Genomic DNA, 19,935 nt, shown 5'->3' with positions numbered 1-19,935 from the left:
GCTGACGGGGGTGGGGGGGGTGACAGGGGGCTTGGCTGGAACATCTAATAACACCTGGAGAACTTTCTGAAATACTCTCTGGGGTTAGAACTCTCTGGGGGTGGTTAATGAATGAGGTTTAAAAAAAAAAAAACAAAAAAACAGGAGCTGGAGAGATGGCTTAGCAGTTAAGGCACTTGCCTACAAAGCCAAAGGATCCAGGTTCAATTCCCCAGAATCCACATAAGCCAGGTGCACAAGGTGGCACATGCACTTGGAGTTCATTTACAGTAGCTGGATGCCCTGGCATGCCCATTATCTCTCCCCCTCCCTTTTTCTCTCTCAAATAATCAGGGGCTTAAGGGGTTTACGAGATGAATTAGCAACAAAGCCCTTGCCAAACAAACATGAGAACCTGAGTTCAGATCTTCAATACACACACAAAAGCTGGGGGCAAGGGTGTGTTCCTGTAACCCCAGCCCCAGGGAGGCGGAGACAGTCAAATCTGGCAGGTTTGCTGTCTAGTTTATCCAGCCAGATCAGCGAGCTCTGGATTCAATGGGAGACCCTGACTCATAAAACAAGGTGGCTACAGGTGTGGTGACGCATGCCTTTAATCCCAGCATGTGAGAGGCTGAGGTAACAGGATTGCCATGAGTTCAAGGCCAGGCTGGGCTACAGAGTGAGTTCCATGTCAGCCTGAATTACAGCGAGACCTTGCTCCAAACTAACTAAATAAGAATGGGGATGGGCTGGGGAAATGGCTTAGCAGTTAAGGCATTTGCCTGCAAAGCCTAAGAACCCTGGTTCGATTCACCAGGACCCATGTAAGCCAGCTGCACAAGGGGGCGCATGTGTTTGGAGTTCATTTGTAGTGGCTACAGGCTCTGGCATGCCCATTTTTTCCATGCCTCTCTGTCTGCCTCTTTTTCTCTCTCTCAAATAAATAAAATACTAAAAAAAAAAAAAAAAAAAAAGAATGGGGAGAGCTGTGGGGCGTGGTGGTACACGCCTTTAATCCCAGCACTCAGGAGGCAGATGGGATCATCATAAATTCGAGGCCACCCTAAGATTACATAGTGAATTCCAGGTCAGCATGAGCTTGAATGAGACCCTACCTTGAATAAAAAAAAAAAAAAAATGGAGAGAACAACTGAGGAAGACGCCCACTGTTGACCTCTGGCCTCCACATGCATACCAACATATGTGCACATGTACCAGTACATGCACACGTTTGCTCTCGCATGAACACCACACATAATGTACATGAGCACCATAACAAGCAGAGGCCTGCAGATCACTGACCCTCCTTTCTCTCTCTTTTTCCTTTTTTTTTTCTCTTTTTGGCCCTCCTTTCTCAAATGCACCATACTCAGGGCAGAGAGCTCTGGTCACATTCACAGGATTTTCTTCAACTGAGCAAAACCAGCAGTTTCCCATGGAAGGGGGCAGGAGTGAGCAGACCCGCCTGGCCCAGAGAACGGGCCCATGATGAACAGTGGTCATCATTGCAGTATTGTAGTCTAAGGTTATCATTAGTGATCAATGATTGTTCTAAACAGAGCAGATGACCTGAGGCATATGCAGCTTTATAACTCATGTTCCTCCACCAGCCCCACCTCTGGGTCCCTTCTCCTTCCCACTCTGTATATCTGTGTCCATTTTCAGTCAGTGTGGGGACATCCACACTTAACAGAATGAGGGGGAAGGCCCAGCCCATTGCCTACTAAGGCTGAGGGAGATTGTCTTTCCAAGAAGCCCTCCCTCCCTTGCCCCTCTGTTCCTGCTCCTTCCCAAGGATCCAGGTAAGAAACCCGCCCCCCTCCAAGAATGATGGAGCATTCACATAAATGAGCATCTTTATAAAAGGGTCAAAGAATCACATATCCCAACTTAAAGAAACAAGCCATTACACCTGGTGGCAAGAAACAAAAGGTTGATGCAGTAAGGGTGTAAGTTGGAGGCCAGCCTGGGTTACATGTCTCAAAAAAAGGGGGTGCTGAAGAGATGGCTTAGCAGTTAAGGCGCTTGCCTGAGAAGCCTAAGGATCCATGTTCGACCCTCCAGATCCCACGGTGGCCAGACACACAAAGGTGAGGTGAGTGCAAGGTCACACATGCCCACTAGGTGGCGCACGCGTGCGGAGTGCACTTAAAAGTGGTTGAAGCCCTTGCTCACCAATTCTCCCTCTATCTCTCTCTCTTACTCTCTGTAAAAATAAAATCAAATAATAAAATAAAAAGAGAAAGAAGAAAGGAGCCTCTACACCAAGGCATGTACCAGAGGGGATTGAGGGAGGTGAACAGGGACCGTTTATGGTAAAATGAGCAGAAGAGAGGCAAGTAGCTCCTACCAAGGGCCAGGGAAGGGAAAAGAACACCACCAGGTCCTTTTGTCCACGTGTATATATTTATATTATAGAGCTCATATGTCAAAAATCTTGCATAGTGAATATCATTAATCAGGGGCCTACCCCTCTCCTTCTAGACACTTCCACCTGTGTGCTACCCTGTCTATAAAGGTAGCAAACACAGTGGCCCCTTCAGCCTGTAGCGTAGCACCTGTCCTGCAGGAGAAAGGCCCAAGAGAGTGGCAGTGCCCTTGGCACCCGCAGCCCGAGATGAGTCCCAGGCCCTGGCCTCACCCAGCGAGGACAAAGGGGCCTCAGGGTCCCCAACCTTAGTTCGTGTAAGAGCCACCACCTGCTATTGCCCCTTCCCTGCCAACTTGCTCTCCACATGGCCATGCGTGCAGATGCTGTGAGTGGAGATGGGCGGAGTGCCACGGGGCTCAGGCGCGAGAGCTGAGGGTGCCCTGCGCCGAGTAGCGTTGGCGGGCGTGCTTCTCGCAGAACAGCTCGTCGCCCACCCAGAAGTGGCCACGCATCTTCAGGTTCAGCCCACAGTCGGCGCAGGTGTAGCAGCCAGGGTGTCGGTACCGCCCCTCCTGGATGCGCACAGCCTGGTTCCTGCGGGGAGGGGGGAAAGAGGGAGGGGCATCAACCTCAGGAGAGCGACAAGAGGACAGGAAGACCAGATATGAGGCCATCTTTCCCAGCGAGCCTGGGTCCCAGACAGTCAGGACCTGGGACACAACAATCTTCTCGGGAGCCGGACTCCCAAGCTTTCCTCAGGCCGCTCATTTCATCAGCCCTAACACTAGCATTAACAACACCCCGAAACACCCACCAGGAATCCTAATCAAGAGCAGAAAAGAGGGCTGGAAAGAGAAGGCTTAGCACTTAAGGCGCTTGCCTGCAAAGCTTAAGGACCCGGATTTGATTCCCCAGCAGTACCCATGTAAACCAGATGCATAAGGTGGCGCATGTATCTGGAGTTTACAGTGTCGGACGCCCTGGCACGCCCATTCTCTCTCTCTCTTCCTCTTTTTCTATCAAATAAATAAATAAAATATTTCTTAAAAAGAAAAAAGAGGGATGGAGAGATGGCTTAGTGGCTAAGTGGTTGCCTGTGAAGCCTAAGCACCCCAGTTCGAGGCTCGATTCCCCAGGACCCACATTAGCCAGACGCACAAGGGGGCGCACACGTCTGGAGTTCATTTGCAGTGGCTGGAGGCCCTGGCGCGCCCATTCTCTCTCTCCCTATCTGCCTTTCTCTCTCTGTCTGTTGCTCTCAAAATAAATAAATAAAAATGAACAAAATAACTTTTAAAAAAAGAAGAAGAAGAAGAAGAAGAAGAAGAAGAAAGAGCCGGGCGTGGTGGCGCACGCCTTTAATCCCAGCACTCGGGAGACAGAGGTAGGAGGATCGCCAAGAGTTCGAGGCCACCCTGAGACTCCATAGTGAATTCCAGGTCAGCCTGGACCAGAGTGAGACCCCACCCCCAAAAAAAAAGAAAAAAAGAAGGAGGAGAAAGGTCATTCTTTGGGCCAGGAATGGTGGTGCTTGGCTGTTATCCTAGCATTAGGAAGACAGGAACAGATCAATTTGAGGCTAGCTTGGACTACTTAGCAGACCCTGGAACAACAACAGAAGGAGGAGGAGGAGGAGAAGAAAGAAAGAAAGAAAGAAAGAAAGAAAGAAAGAAAGAAAGAAAGAAAGAAAGAAAGAAAGAAAGAAAGAAAGACACAAACAAACAAACAGGCAGACATTCTTCCCACATGGAAAAATTCCTAGACATCCCCTAGGCAGGGGCGGATTTTTTTTTTTTTTTGAGGCAGTGTTTCTCTCCATCCTGTGTTGACCTGGAGCTCACTCTGTAGCCCAGGCTGGCCTGGAACTCACAGTGATCCTTCCACCTCAGCCTTCCAAGCACTGGGATTAAAGGCATGTACCAACACACCCATCTATACCCCCTGGAATTTTAATCTCAAAGTGGCCCTAGATCGGGACTGGCAGCCTCACAAAGGTGACAAAATCAGAAGTGCACATTCTCGGTTCCAGTGGCTTCCTGAGGAGGGCACCCAGGGTCTGGACTGAGCTCTGTGCTTCACAAACCCTCCACGGACTGGGAGGAGGGCTCCAGGGAAAGCCGCTCAGGCAAGCTGGTTTTCTCTCACTTTCCTCCAAGGTGGGACACCATCGCATTATGTAGATGAGAAAACTGCAGCCGGAGAGACCATGATTTGCCCAAACCAAGTCGCCCAACCCTCAATGCCAGTATTTGAGAAATTCATGGGGAGGGGCGGGGATGTTGTGGGAGGAAGGGTTCCAGAAGGAGGTAGGCTCATCTGGGGGCAGATTTTCAGTGGCTGGAAGAATATGGCAGAGAAACCAAAGAAAGTAGCATTTCTCATTTCTCTGGGGAGAGGGGAGGAAACGGGGGAGGGGACGGGCAGGAAGCAGCTCACCCGGCGCTTATTCTGAGTATGAAGACACTTGGCTGGCTTCCCCCCAGGGCCCCTGACTGACCGCCCAGTGTTGCCTGCCAGCCCATGCCCCCAGGGCACGTCTATACTCACGCGATGCTGGTACTGCATTTCTCACAGGTGTGGAGCTTCGGTGGGGTGGCCAGGGCCCTGGAGGTGGGCAGGGAGGCCTGGGGACTCAGTGAGCTGGGCAGGCAGACAGGTGTGCCACCTGGGAGAGGCAGATGATGGACAGACCTATGAAAGTTCATTCATCCGCCCACGGTGGCGTTGCGTTATACTTAGTGACCCCCGCAGTCTCTCCCCAGCTGCTCCCATCCTGACCGCAAAAGGCACACTTTCAGGTGCTGGGGAGACGGCCCAGTGGTTAAAGGCAACTTTAACCTGCAGACCCCAGGTTCAATTCTCGGTCTACCAGGTTAGCCAGATGCTAAAAGTGGCACAAGCATCTAGTGTTGGTTTGCAGTGGGAAGAGTCCCTGGCATGCACCCCGCCACCCCCCCCACACACACATGCAAATCATTTTTTTTTTAAGAAAGCATGCTTTCACGTGTGTCTGTAAGCAGGTCAGGAGGAAAGTGACCAAGACAGACTCTTGGCTGAGGTGAAGGGAGGGCATGAAGCCTGTTCTCCTTCCAAAGCAACCTGGGAGAATGTGTGCCAAGTGTCTGTCTGACAGTCAAAGCAGGTCTTCCTTTACTGAAAGCCAGTCATGGTGACATGAACAGACAATGTCAGGTCACAGAAGCACCACCGTGCCTTCGCACAGCTTTGAAAGGGCTTGTACGTGCGCCATTGCATCTGAGCTGACCCAAACGCCAGGATGGAGACCAGAGGCACTGGGCAGCTACTGTCACCACTTCAGCTAAGAGTCTCAGGCACCCCATAAAGTCAAATTGCGTCTGCGTTCCTCTTCCCTGGCCTCAGAGACCTCAGAGGCAGGAAAGGTAGGATTTGCTCTAACCCTTCTTGCCCAGTTCCCCATGTCCCTGCAAACAGCTCTGTGAGCCACACGGCAGGACTGGAACCAGCCTCCAGGGACATGCCATGCTGCTATTCCAAAACGCCCCGCCCGCCCTGCCCTCTTCTCCCTCCCTCCCTCCCCTGACCGAGGCAGCAGCTCCCCGTGTGCTGCTCTGAACAGCATCCTTTGATGCCTCCCACCACAGCATCTACTTGCATGGGAGCCACCCAGTCCCATCTGTCCCCATAAACAGAGCTCCTCAGAAGAAGAGTCACAGTAGGTGACTACCTTTGGTCCCCACACTGGGCACATATCTGCTCCACGGACGGCCTTGTCAGTGGTTTTTTGGGGGCAAATGGGTAGCTGACAGTAACCCTGCACGATCTGTATTATTTGCTGGGCATCTTGCCTGGCATGACAGCCTGAGGGACTCTCTCAGGGAAGGGCGCTCCTCAGCCTGCCTCCTAAAGCCCTTGCCATGATGACTTGCTCTCTCGGCCACCATCCTCGCTCCCAGGCCAGGCTGTTCTCTCGTGCCCACACCCAAAGGCCTCTGGCTGCCGGCCCCTACATTCCACAGTGCTCCAGCCAGGCCACAGTCTCTTAAGCCCATTTGTTGAAGTCTTAATTGTTGTTTTAAGGGCCAACTCAAATCTCTCTTCTTCCGAGAGGCCCTCCCTGGAGACCCAGCCTAGTACCCCCCCCCTTGTCACGCTGAGCTGGCACCACGCACCACTTTCTGAGTGCATACCTGGTAACCCTGACGTTAGCTAATGAGCTCCTTAAAAAAGCAGCAACTGGGACCAGAGCTTGAAGTAGGTACCTCTGGTCTCTGGCCCAGAAATGAGCCCTTAAGAAATGCTATTTCTAGCCGGGCATGGCGGCGCTCGCCTTTAATCCCAGCACTCGGGAGGCAGAGGTAGGAGGACCGTTGTGAGTTCGAGGCCACCCTGAGACTCCATAGTGAATTCCAGGTCAGGCTGGGCTAGAGTGAGACCCCACCTTGAAAAACCAAAATAGAAAAGAAAAGAAAAGAAATGCTACTTATTTAGTCCTGGCAGTCTAGAGGACTCTCCTTCCCTTGCCAGAACCCAGGGCCTCACCTCTCTCCTCAGCTTCCAGGGCCTCCTGCAAAAGCCGAAAGGAGCTGGACTGCCGCGGGGCAGCGCGTGCCTCTCGGTTCTCCTGCAGCATCTTGAATACCTCGGAGTCTTCCTCCAGGTCCGCGCTGCTGGAGAGGGGTCAGAGAGAATGAGGGCCCAGTGCTGGGGTGTGTCATGACCCGAAGAAGAATATGGGCAGATTCAGGGGTGGAGAGATTCCCATCCCTCTGGGGGGGGGGGGAACCCAACAACCACTTGTCCCCCTCCAGGGGTCCACCCACCCCTGCAGGGTCGGCTGGTACCTGAACCTGGGGCTACAGGACCGGGGCCCGGGGGAAGGCGGCAGCACCCGCACAGCAGAATCGCCAGCGCGGCCGAGGCCGGCCTGTGGGAGGAGAGCAGCCAGGGAGGAGTCAGCGGCGTCCAGCGAAGGCCACACGGGCGCCACCAGCTGCTGCGCCCCAGAGCCAACGCCAGGGGGCGCCCGGCCCCCGCCGGCCCACGGGCCGCCTGTGAGCCATGGGCACCGTGCCCGGCTCTCAGAGCCGCACCACCAAGGATGCTGGGATCCAGCTGGGCAGAGACGCCTGGGTTCTAACGGGACTGGGCAAGAACGACACCAGAGGGTGGGTTCCGCGCTGACGCTGACGTCCTTTAGGCACAGTCCTTGCAACTGGTACTTGTCCTCAAAGATGTGACCCTCTGGACTCAGTATCCCCTTCTACAGAACGGAGCAGCAGCAGACCTGGGCACCAGACCTGGGCACCAATCCTTTTGTGGGGAGGCCATGGAAACATCAAGGAGTGGAAAAGGAGAAGCCCCCCAGGAGCCAGAGTCTGGGGTGGACAAGCTCTCAGTGCCTTATGCTGCTCTCTCTCTCTCTCTCTCTCTCTCTCTCTCTCTCTCTCTCTCTCTCTCTAAGAGGTCCAGGTTCTGAGCTCCTCACTCTCCCTGCTGCGTATCCATCTTGGCTTCCCCACTTGCTCTCGACCTGGAAATCTGGTCTGTCAATCCTGAAGGCCCATTTCTGGCCTGCTCCTAGGTACCCTCTTCCCTCGTGTTGCCGTCCACATTGGAATTCACTCTAGTCCCACGCTGGCCTCACACTCAGTGATCCTCCCACCTCTGCCTCCCGAGTGCGGGGATTAAAGGCGTGCACCACCGCGGTCATTTAAGTATTTGTTTTTCTTTTGTTTTGTTTTTGTCTTTCAAGATAGGGCCTCATTCTAGCCCAGGCTGACCTGGAATTCACTCTGTAGTCTCAGGGTGGACTTGAACTCACGGTGATTTTCGTTTGTTTTTTGGTTTGTTTGTTTTTTGAAGTGGGCTCTTGTTCTAGCCCAGGCTGATCTGGAATTCACTCAGACTGGCCTCGAAATCACAGCAATCCTCCTACCTCAGCCTTCCCAGTGCTAGGATTAAAGGCATGCACCACCACACTGGGCTCATTCGTTTTTTTTTTAAATTAGACCCATTATGCCACTGTAGCTTTTTAAAAATTTTATGCATTTATTTATTTGCGAGGGAAAAAGAGGTAGACATAATAGGAGCACCAGGACCTCTTGCCACTGCAAAGGAATACCAGACACATGTACCACTTTGTGCATCTGGCTTACATAGGGGAATTGAACCATGGTTGTTAGGGTTTGAAAGCAAGCGCTTTTTACTGCTGAGCCATTTCTCCAGTTCTACCCCCTCACCCCCCCCTTTTTTTTTTTTTTTGAGACAGGATCTCACTGTAGCCCAGGCTGGCCTCAAACTCACAGCCATCTTCCTACCTCAGCCTCCCTAGTGCTGGGATTAAAGGTGTGCACCACCACAGCTGGCTTCCTCTGTGGCTCTGAATTTTAGAATTGACTTTGTCTTCCTCCCATCTCTGCCCTGAGATGGTTGTCCAATACTCCTTTCCCAAGCTCATCCAGATTGTCTAGATGAGGACTTACACTGAAAAAAAATAAACTCAAAATTAAAGAAATCAAAAAAAAAAAAACTAGAGCCAGGCATGGTGGTGCACGCCTTTGATCCCAGCACTCGGGAGGCAGAGGTAGGGGGATCGTCATGAGTTCAAGGCCAGCCTGAGACTACATAGTGAATTCCAGGTCAGCCTGAGCTAGAGTGAGATCCTACCTAAAAAAATAAAAATAAAAAATAAACTAAAATACAAAATAACAAAACTGGATGAGGCAGTTGTTCACAGATCTTCACTGCACAGCCTGCTTCTCTGAGTTCTAACTCAGAAAGCTAAACCTTTTTTTTTTTTTCTCTCTCTCTCTCTCTCTCTTTCTCCTTTTTTGGATGTGAGCCGAAATCCTAAGCATTCTTTCCCTGGCACGTTGGGACTTCTCCACCTTTTCTCAATAAATCTCCTTTGCCTTATTTGAAAAACAAAACAAAAACCTTCATGACCTGAGCACAGCGGCTCATGCCTGTAATCCCAGCACTGAAAAGGCTGCGATAGGAGGCTTACTCTGAGTCCAAAACCAGCCTGCGCTACATAGTGAGTCCCAGGCCAACCTGGGCTACATAGAGAGACACTAGGGCTGCAAAGATTGCTTGGTGGTTAAGGCACTTGCCTGGAAAGCCACGGGACCCAGATGTGATGCCCCAGGACCCACAAAAGCCAGATACACAAGATGGTGCATGCACCTAGAGTTCGTTTGCAGTGGCTGGAGGCCCTGGCACATCCATTCTCTCTATATCTGCCCCTTTTTCTCTGTCAAACAAATAAATAAAAATACATATATGCTTAAAAGAGACATGTGCTATGTGCTGGAGTGATGGCTTAGTGGTTTAGGCACCTGCCTGTGAAGGCTAAGGACCCATGTCCAGTCTTTCTCCAGAACCCACATAAGCCATATGCACTTGACGCAAGTGCAAGGTCACACATGCCCACTGGGTGGTGTAAGAGTCTGGAGTTTGATTGCAGTGGTTGAGGCCCTGGCGCATCAATTCTGTCCCCAAAAAGAAAAGCCTGGCATGGTGCGACGGGAGGCAGAGGTAGGAAGATCGCCATGAGTTCGAGGCCACCCTGAGACTACATAGTGAATTTCAGGTCAGCCTGGGCTAGAGACCCTACCTGGAAAAAAAAAAAAAAAGACTAAAGACTGTCTGAAAACAACAGAAACCAAAACAAAATAAATAAATAAACACTGCATGAAACCTTAAACCAAAAGTGAAAAAGTCTATCTTCAGAAAATAGCCCAGGACTCTTTCCTGCCAGCCCTCTTGAAGCAGCAGCTGGTACTACTCTACTTTGCTCTTTTTTTCTTTCTTTTTTGAGAGAGAGAAAAAGAGGGAGAGAGAGAGATTGAGAGAGAATGGGCACACCAGGACCTTCAGCCACTGCACACAAACTCCAGATGTATGTGCCACCTTGTGCATCTGGATTTTGTGGGTCCTAGGGCATCGAAGCTGGGTCCTCTGGCTTTGCAGGTGAATGCCTTAACAGCTAAGCCATCCCTCCAGCCCTGTCTTGGGTGTTGAGACAGGATATCACAGTGGGGCTGGCCTCCACCTTGCAGAGATTCTCTTACCTCTGCCTCACAAGCACTAGGATTATAGATGTGGGCCACTAAGCCTGGTTACATTTCATCCATCAATTTTTAGCATTTATTGGTGCTTCTTGACTTTTTTTTATCCCCCCCCCCCCATTGCAGTACTGGGGATTGAACCTTGTGATTGCCTAGCAAGTACTCTACCAATTAAGCGACTGCCCCTTCAGGGTACTTCGCTACAGTGCTCTGAGGCACAGTTAGTCCAAGCTGCCTGGGCATCAGAGGCAGGATGGCTACCAAGGATAGTGAGGAAAACTGCAGGAAAGCTCCTCAGAGTCTCAAGAAGACCATGTCACATGACCAAGCACGATAGCAAGCTCATACGTAGGACACCAGCCCAGGAGGAGGGAGGGCTGACATCCCTCCTACCCAGACTCCTTCAGGAGCCACATCCTGGTTCCCAGCCTAGGGGAGAGGTGACATTGTCTCTTGTCATTGACTCACCAAGGTAGGGCCAGAGTGGGACATTTGCAGTTGCCAAACGGCTGGTGACATCTTACACCCCAGCTCTCTAGCCTCAGTCAGCCACCAGACAGCTGCAAAGCCAGGGCCCCCCTAACCCCATGCCTGCTCCAGCCCACAACTTTTCCTGGGGAGCAAATACTGTCACTTGGAAAGCAAGGCCTGCCCTTGCCTCCCACCACCATCCCAGGCCACTAACTGGGGACCCTTCACAGTTCCCCTCCAAGTCGTGGAAGCGGCTCCCTCGTCACCTGCCCCTCGGGAGTGCGTCTCCCAGCATGGTTTTGGGCCCAGGGAGATCATCGTCATGAACAACAGGTGGGGGTGGGTGGGGACAGGGCAGTGTCAACACGCTTAGGAAATTAACCAGTCTAAATGCGCTTCCTTCCTGTGACTTGGAGCCTCTCAGATGCCCAAAGAAGTGATGCAAGAGGGAGCCGTGGACCCAGGACCCCTGCACCCATGAACAAGGCCAATGGGGTTAAGAAGTTTGTGCCCAGAGCCCACAGGATGCCTGGCACAAAGCAGCTGGCGAAAGGAGGAAGCATGGTGGGGATCTCGGGGTCAGAGATGGCGGCGCAGGACGTGGAGCCAGGCTCCGAGGCGCAGGGGGGGAAGGCGCCTGTTCTGAGTAGCCCGGCAGCCCTGGTACGAGCCGAGGGGTCCCCGCCACCCGCTCGCCACTCTCCTCTAACAGCCAAAGCACAGGTCACTGTCCTGCACCCTTCCTCTTCCTCCCTCCTTCCCTGGGTGCAGGCTGGGGCCCAGGTGGGGGCGGGGAGTTCTCCATTTCTAATGAGCTCCCAGGGGCTGCTGCTCGCTAGCTCAGCTCGCTCGCCTGGACCACCACCCTTATTCCTACTTGCCTGGGCCAGGACACCATAGCAAGTCAGCAACCGGGGACCTGGTGTGATGATAGCCTCAGGAGACAGCGTGGCCTAGAGGAATGTGTCTCCCAGTCTCAGGCCAAGTTCGTTTCCGGCTTGTCTCAAAAAACTTGCCAGATCTTGCTGGGTGGGATGTCTGTCCCTCTCCATCCCCCCCCCCCCATGTCAGACCACTGCTTCTCCTTCTCTAAGTGAAACTCTATTCCATCCTCCCTCCAGTGTCCAGCAACATTCCTGACAAAGCCTTCTCAGGCCACACAGCCCCCGTTTCTCCTTCCCTCTTCCAGAATGCCTCCTGCTTTTGTAATTAATCCCGCACTGCTGCTGGCTTAATTGTTCCAAAATTGTTCAGCATGCTTGGCTTATCTCGGCAACCACATCTTAAATTCTTTAGAGACAGGCATCTTGTAGAACACACCTCTCCTCATAGGACCCACCCAGCTGGCCAAGGGGGCAGACACACAGCTGGTCACCAGCCCTGTCCCTTCCAATTCCAGAGTCCTCACTCCCCCGCTCCAGCAAACCCCAAAGGCTCTGTTCTCCAGAACACAGAACCAACCCAGAGGTAAGAGTCCAGCAGCTGGGCCTTATCCCTTTCACCCCAAAGGCTGGGACATGTCCCCAGCAGGAGGTCAGGACTGTCGTCTCTCTCACCTCCTCACCACTGCCCTCGGGGAGGAGAAATACCACTGGGGGGGGGGTGTCAAGCTGTCACTAGTGGACACGGGGACAGGGGGACAGGGGTGGGGGAGAGGCCCAGCAGAGAAGGGAACAGACAGAGAACAGGCCCAGGGCAGCACACAGCAGAAACACAGTCCCATGGGGGTTCTCTGGCCCAAGTGGGAGGAGAACCAAGGGCTAGGGGTGGGAGTTGGGGGCTTGGAATGGGGAGGAATGTCTTCGGGAGATACAGCCAGCTCAGAGAGGGACGCATCCCAACAACAGCAGTGAAACTATTTCAGCCACAGCCCAAGAGAAACACACTGGGAAGGGAGGAAGCTGGTGGGAGGGAGGGTGGCCAGCATGGGCAGGAGGGGCCACGGGCACAGAGGGGATTGGGCACCAGCAGGGCAAGACCTCAAGCACAGTGAGCGTGGCCCTCCCTGGCTCAGGGGAGCGGTATGTTTGTCGCTGGGAGATAGTCCCAAGGGCCCCACAGGTATCACAAGCTGCCTGCAACCCCAGAGGCACCCCAAGCAGTCGGTGGGATGGGAAACAGAACCCTTTCCCTCAGGTAGCCTCACCTGTTGGCTTGTAGGGCGGCCCCCATAGGGTAAGTGGTCAGAAGTAGCGAGGCCAGGTGAGTGTGTCAGACTCTGGAAACTGAAATGGCGGGGGGGGGGGGGGACTGGTGTAGGTGCAGGACACCACATGGCCCGCCCCAAGGAGGGAAGAAGGGGACAACTTGGGGTCCCCAAAATGTAACTACTGAAGACTCTGGCTCAGCCTGGGTGGCCAAGGTGGTCAGGGTGGCCACCCTCTGCTCTCACCTGCGACCAATCATGGCCTCTCCAGAGAGGGCGAGTGGGCTTGTGGGAGGTGGGGTGAAGGGGCTGCCTGGCCTGGGGCTTAGGGAGGTGGGGCTGGCGTAGGCAGACCTCAAACAGGGCTGGCTGTCACGGCATGTCCTCAGGGAGCCCTGTGGAGAGATGGAGAGAGGCCGAGGAAGTGCCGTCCTGCCCCACCTAGCCACACCCTCCGGGGACGGGGACTCAGAGGGCCTGGGGCTCCTGGCAGAAGGGCCTGCTTACCTGGAAGCGAGCTGCCAGCACTTCCAAGGAGCCATCGCCGTTGGTCTGCCCAGGAGAAGCAACTCTAGACCTGACGGGACAACAAAGGGAGGGAACCGTCACAAGGGTGCTGGGCCTCCCCTCATGCTGGGCCTCCCCTCCATCCTGCAGCTCGATTCCCAGATCTGGCTCTCGCAACTAAGCCAAGTACCCAGGACATTTAGACATGGAGTCACCAGCTTCTAACTGCCAGGCTCAGAATCAACAGCTCCTGTCAACGACCTGCTTCATTTCTCTCTCTCTCTCTCTTTTTTTTTTTTTTTTTTTTTTTGGTTTTTCAAGGTAGGGTCTCACTCTAGCCCAGGCTGACCTGGAATTCACTCTGTAGTCTCAGGGTGGCCTCGAACTCACAGTGATCCTTCTACCTCTGCCTCCCGAGTGCTGGGAATAAAGACGTGCACCACCACGCTGGGCCAGCTTCGTTTCTTATGAGAGGTGGGTTCAACTCCATGACATAGAAAGGACATAGTTTCAGCAAATTGTTCAATAAATTCAGCCTTATCAGAACTGTCTCACATTACCTCACATTACTGCCTTTTTTTTTTTTTTTTTTTTTGGCTGACCCTGGTTGGCATGGCTGTGCAGATCAATTTTGGTGAAGATGGCTAATTCCTTAGAAATAGCCCTTCATTGCTGGGCGTGGTGGCGCATGCCTTTAATCCCAGCACTAGGAGGCAGAGGTAAGAGGATTGCTGTGAGTTTGAGGCCACCCAGAGACTACATAGTGAATTCCAAGTCAGCCTGGACTAGAGTGAGACCCTACCTCAAAGAAAAACAAACAATAAAAATAAAAAATAAGCCCTTCATCGTCTTTGTTGATAGCGGTGCTTTTTGACTTTGTTTTGAGATAGAGTTTCATGTAGCCCAGGCTGACCTCAAACTCACTATATAGCTGAGGGTAACCTTGAACTCACTAGGTAGCTGAGACTGACCTTGAACGTCTGCTTCTTCTGTTTATACCTCCCAAGGGCTGAGAGTGTAGGTATGTACCACCGTAAACCATGTCTGGTTTATGAGGTGCTGGGGTTTGAACTCAAGGCTTCATGCTTGCTAGACACGCACTCTACCCATTGACCCACATCTCCAGCCCCCCTCACCTCTTCATCTTCTGGGGAGGGGGAGTTGATGAATGAATGCAATGAAGCCTGTCAGTGGCTGGACCAGACGTTCACTCTTCCACTGACAGGGCTTGTCAAACTACGGGTGACACTTGGGGTCCCTTCCCCAGGCACCCTTACTGCGAGAGAAAGGGTGGAGCCAGCCTGTGCTTCCCTTCCAGACACATAGCCAGAGGTCCTGGAGATCTGACGTCACAAGTATGGGGGCTGGAGAGATGGCTTAGCGGTTAAGGCGCATGCCTGCAAAGCCTAATAAGGACCCAGGTTCGATTCCCCAGGTCCTATGGAAGCCAGATCCACAGGGTGGCACATGCGTCTGGAGTTTGTTTGCAGTGCTGGAGGCCCTGGCGCACCCATTCTCGCTCTGTCCCCCTTTCTCTGTCTCAAATAAATAAATAAAAATAAATTTAAAAAAAATGACAAGTAGGCCCAGCTCCTAGCCTACAACAAATGACAGCTAACCAAAAGGGCTCCTCTAACCCCAGGAGACACCTTTCCAAAGTGCTGCCCAGTGGGGCCACTGGAACCTAGCACGGGAGGTCACTGGGGAAGCTGAAGGAGGGTCATCAGAAAGCCTACCGTCCTCCGCCACCACCGCACCGTGGCTGCACACCGCACCACTCTTGGACATCTGGCCACTTGCAGCGAGGTTGGCCAGCGGGAGGCTTTGCCTCCCTGATGAGCAGGATGAGGGTAAGAGTGAGGGGAGGTCCAGCCCAGAGCCCTGCTTCCTGCCCCAAAACTTCTGAATGCCTGAGGGATTGGGGTGGGGGGTGGGGCGGAGGGAGGAGCTCCTGGGAGGAACTGGGCGAAAGAAGGAAGACTTCCAGAGCCTTGGCTTGCCTGGTGCGGAGCTGGCCAGGCCCACCTCCCTGACTGCCAGGTCCCTTCAAGAAGGCTCTGAGAACGAGTGGTGACGGCGTCAGAAGGACCCGCCCTGATTGCTGCCTCCTGTGGATTTTGGTCCCATTCCCACATGCCATGAGGTTCCTGCCTCCTCTGGGTCCCATTTCTGTAAACACTCAGGGGTAGACTGGCATGGAGGGAGCCAGGGTCATGGGAGCCGGCCCCTGCAGCGCCACAGGTGGGACCACGGGTGAGGAGAGATGCAGGCACAGGGCTGGCAGCGAGCCTAACAGTGGGGCACGGGGCACAGGGCACAGGGCAGAGGGAGAGATGGAGAGCATCTGACTCAGTTTGATGAGCTGCCCAGAGGACCTTTTGGACCAGGGGATCTCCCAACATTCCTGACCTGTGACTCACTGGGATGTTGGCACCCCAAGGAGCCATCTGTTCCCCCCCCCCCACAACCCACCAGACTCGACACTCATACGGCAGACACTCATACTTCGCATCAGGAACAGTAATGGGGGGAGAGAGATAATGAATCCTGTGAATGATGAGGCCCCCAATTCCTGTTTGTACTTGAATCTACACAAAAGCCCTTTCTCAGAGGCAAGTGTCCTGAGACCCAGTGTGAAGTGCGTCTTGTACCACTTTACACCCACACCCTTCCCTGTTCACACTCTTGCGAACCAGTCAAACCCGGGCTTCCAGGTGCCTGGTGCCAGCTCACCCCACCCCGCCTGCGGCTACGTGCCAAACCTGGAGCCCACCTTTATTCAGCTGGCCGCAAGGACACCCCCTCATCCCTCCCTAACCCCTCTGCTCTCCTGCTGCCGGCCTAGAGCCCAGGATCTTCCCAAAGATGTGCCGGAAGAGCCTTGGCAGGAAGGGCCCGTTAGGGCTGCACTGGGATGTGGGCAGGAGCGAGGGTGGCTGCCTGGCTGGCAGTGTGCAGGTGGAGGAAGGAAGAGCCAGGGGAGCAGTTGGCAGGCCGGGCAGAGGTGGAGGAGCTACCTGTCCAGCTGGAGTCGCAGGGGTGAGGCACTCTGGCGGATCTTGCTCTGGGCCTCAGCATGGAGCATGTCTTCTGCACGCTCCCCGTTGATGGCCAGGATGATGTCGCCGGGCCGGAGGTCAGCGGCCTCGGCCTTGCCCCTCTCGGTCACCTACAGGAGTGAGGCAGCCAGCACCCGGTAAGGCTTCAGCACTAAGCGCCCATGCTGAGACAGTGGTGAGATTGGGAGAGACCGAGCAGAAGGGATTTCCTCCTGCTGCCCAGGAAACACAGAAGCCGGACTGACCCTCTGACACCCCCTTCTCGGCCCTTCACCATGGACAAGCCAGCCAGTTAGCTAATCCCTCTGAAGCTTAAGTGGGACCCCAGCCCCCCCTCCTCCACTGGCATTCAAACCGAGGCCTCCCAAGGAATGTGATGGCAGGATGTCAGGAACTGAGCTTAGAAATACTTCTGGGTAGAGAACCCTGCCCGAGCAAATCACACCTTGCAGGTAGCTGCCTACACACTACCCTTCCCGTGACTGCTCCCCAGCCTGGGCCTCGGTCGAGTGGAAACTGCCAAAACCTCACAGGGGCTACAGACCCACCCCAAATGGCTGCCAGGAGGTATTGGGCTAGGCCCAGAGAAGCAAAGGGTAGGTTCTTCTTTGGCCCACTCCCTTTCACCCCAACAGCCTTCCTGAAGTGGGGAGGGGGTGCCCCACATCCCCATGGCAACAGGGCCAGCTGTATCCTAGCCAACATTTCCAGCAGCAGGCCTGGGAATCCAGAACCAAACAGAAAGGCATCCACGAGGAAGAGCAAGGCAGACGAACTTAATTACTGTAATGAATTTAATTTCGGAGGGCAGCCCCTTATCTCCTTGAACCAGCCCTTACCTTGGTCACTATGATGGGCGAGTGGAAATCTCTGCCCCCGGTGATGCGGAAGCCCCAGGGCGCCGGGCCCACGACATCCACGGTCAGTGCCATGCCTGGGGAAAAGAAGGCTAGAGGTGGGGCCCGCCTCCCCCAGGGTACTCCAAGAAGAAGGGGGATGGGAGGTGACAGGTCCCAGAGCTACCCAGCAGGGGCTGGGAGGTGGGGGCGGTAGAGGAAGTGATTAAGTCCCGCCTTCATTCAAGAGTCTCACTTCCCCCCCAACCCTGGGAAGCTGTGACACCGAGCTCCCCATTCCATGGCTGCAGTCTCTGATGCCAGGCTGCCAGGCAGGCACTTGGAGGATGGGTGCCAAGGGGCTAGCAGGTGGTTAGGAGATAGAGCAGCGCCTCTCTCCCAGCCCCCTCCTCCAGCACCCAGGGTAAGGCCCTCAAGGGCTTGCTTCCGGTCCTCAAAACCAACAGCGCAAGGTACTTCCTCCCCAGTCTGGAGGAGAACAGCGTGGCTGATTGACAGCAGGACAGCAAGGAACAGGGGTGGCCCTTCTAGACTGTGCAAGGAGTTAGCCCGATGGGGGGCTGGCTGGGGTCAGGTCAAGGTTTTCGGAGGGAGGCTCTACTTGGCTGCCTAGCCCTGACAAAGGGGTGCGGGTGGGCAAGCTGCCGCTCCCCACCTCTTCTGGAGGGTTGCTGCCCTCGGAACAGCACCAGCCAGGAAGCCAGGGTTCATGTGCCGCAGTGGGCACACCCACCCCCTCCCCAGTGCCCGCCAGCAGATGCTGCCTGCCAGCGGGACCACAGCCCCCTCTGCCCCACGAGGGAGTGTCCTTGCGGACCAGGCCCTCCTAGGATTTCCTGAGCCTCGAGATCTGGAGCCAGGAGCCAACCCAGGCAGGAAGCTGCAATGCCAGGCTGGGCACCACCCAGTCCAGCACCCATGCCGGGGGAGGGGGGGGCTGCCCCTGGGGAGATCCAGAGACTGACTGCAAGTCCTGCCCAGTTTCTCAAGAACGTCAGGACCCAGAAGCTTGCCGGGTCTCCCCAGCTACATTGGCTTCCTCTGTCACCCAGGCCCAGCCGCGGTCCCTCCCCACGTCCCTGGCTGGGCGCTGGACGACCGCGAACGCCCTGAGGTCCCCAGACCTTTGAGCTGGCCAGTGGACTCCGGGCCGCACGGCCCCAGAGGCCCGGCTCTCCCGGTTCTAGAGCCTTCTTCCCACCAAGGCCAAAGTACCCCGGCCCTGCCCGAGGTTGCAGGAGGAGGAGTGGCCGGGTCACGGGGAGATCCGGGCCAACAGTGGGGTGCCCACAGGCTGCAGGGAGAGGGGCTTTGGGCCGAGGGCAGGGTCCCCCCTCCCCAAGTCGAGAGCTGGCCCGCGGAGGGTGCTCAGGTGGGCGCGCGCTCACCTGGCTGCGGCTCACCTGTCGGGCAGGGCGGCCGGGCTCGGGGAGGGAAGGAGGGAAGGAGGAAGGGAGCGCGGGGTACCAGCAGCCGCTGCAGCTCAGCTGCCGCCGTCCGTCCGTCCGACCGACCGACCGACTCTAGGGAGAGCCCGCCCGGGGCTCCGGGACCTGTCTCCGCCCATGTGATCCCGGGGCCGCCCCTGCCGCCGCCCCTGGCCCGGGAAGCCGCCTCCTCCGTGCGGCCGAGCCGAGGCGCTGCCACCTGGCCCGCGCCTTGCGGGGGAGCTGGGAAGACAGCCTGGCCCTGGAGCCGCCTCGGGGCTCAGGTCGTCCTCCCGAGGTGCCCACACCCTCCCGGCTGCGCGAGCACCGGAGTGCCGATCAAAGGACATCGGCCTCCCGCGGGGACCTCGGCGAACCACCCTTCACTTCCAAGGGGACCGTGGAGCGGCCCACCCCCCGCTCCCAGGCCCGGGTCTGGCACCCGCTGGCTTGTTCTGTCTGCCGTCCACCCGGCTTCTCCGCCCACTCCTGGCTGCGATGATGCCGATGCACCCACAAATCCCAAGCTGGGGGCCGCCCCTCCGCCCTGCTCAACTCGTCCTGGGCGCACGACCCGCCGTTGGGCTTGGCACCGCCAGGCCAGAGCGAGTTGGTGTCTGCAGCGCTATGTGATCTGGCCTCAGAGGCCAGTCAAGCCTGCCAGGGCTCGGAGGAGATGGAGGGCCCTTGGCCGAGTCACCAAGCACCTCTCCTCCCTCCCGGCTTGCCTCAGGTGAGGACAGCCCCAGCCTCCACCAGCCCCCCCCCACCCTGCCTGCCTCGCCACGCTGCCAGGCTCCAGGTCAGGCCAGCAGAGCCGGGGACCCCAGGTGCTGGCTCAGGAAAGAAAGAAAGAGGAGCCATCTGGCCAGCTGTTCTCTCGGTGCCCGTACCTGGCAACCCTTGCCCTGGGGAGAAAAAAAAAAAAATCTCCGGGTCCACACAGCTGCCTCCCGCCTCTTCAGTTGGTATCCCAACCTGCCACTCTGCAGAGCACACCTGTGAGCCCAGCTGGAACCTGCCTGCCTTCGGGGTGAGTCATTGGCTCCGCGAGGATCGCCAGG

General features: G+C 55.4%; 1 protein-coding gene across 3 annotated transcripts; it reads right to left on the bottom strand.

Moving 5' to 3' along the window:
• Nucleotides 1-1,820: 1,820 nt before the first annotated feature.
• Nucleotides 1,821-18,959, bottom strand: Pdlim2 (PDZ and LIM domain 2). 3 transcript variants are annotated; one of them, XM_045131180.1, is made up of 10 exons: nt 18,848-18,959; nt 17,427-17,521; nt 16,546-16,697; nt 13,529-13,598; nt 13,268-13,416; nt 13,022-13,100; nt 7,177-7,259; nt 6,875-6,999; nt 4,901-5,018; nt 1,821-2,947 (listed from the first exon to the last, which is right to left on the bottom strand). In XM_045131180.1, exons 2-10 carry the CDS (start codon nt 17,517-17,519, stop codon nt 2,770-2,772), a joined length of 1,047 nt encoding a protein of 348 aa, XP_044987115.1. In that variant the 5' UTR covers nt 17,520-17,521; nt 18,848-18,959; the 3' UTR covers nt 1,821-2,769. The 3 variants fall into 3 exon arrangements, with proteins under 3 accessions (XP_044987115.1, XP_004665859.2, XP_044987116.1); XM_004665802.2 differs by having other exon boundaries at nt 6,875-7,002; nt 18,848-18,958; XM_045131181.1 differs by having other exon boundaries at nt 6,875-7,002; nt 18,833-18,849.
• Between the last annotated feature and the right edge of the window lie 976 nt (nt 18,960-19,935).

The sequence above is a fragment of the Jaculus jaculus genome, chromosome 12 (assembly GCF_020740685.1).
Source record: "Jaculus jaculus isolate mJacJac1 chromosome 12, mJacJac1.mat.Y.cur, whole genome shotgun sequence".
NCBI classification, from domain to species: domain Eukaryota; kingdom Metazoa; phylum Chordata; class Mammalia; order Rodentia; family Dipodidae; genus Jaculus; species Jaculus jaculus.
This window is presented reverse-complemented; position numbering and strand designations above follow the sequence as displayed.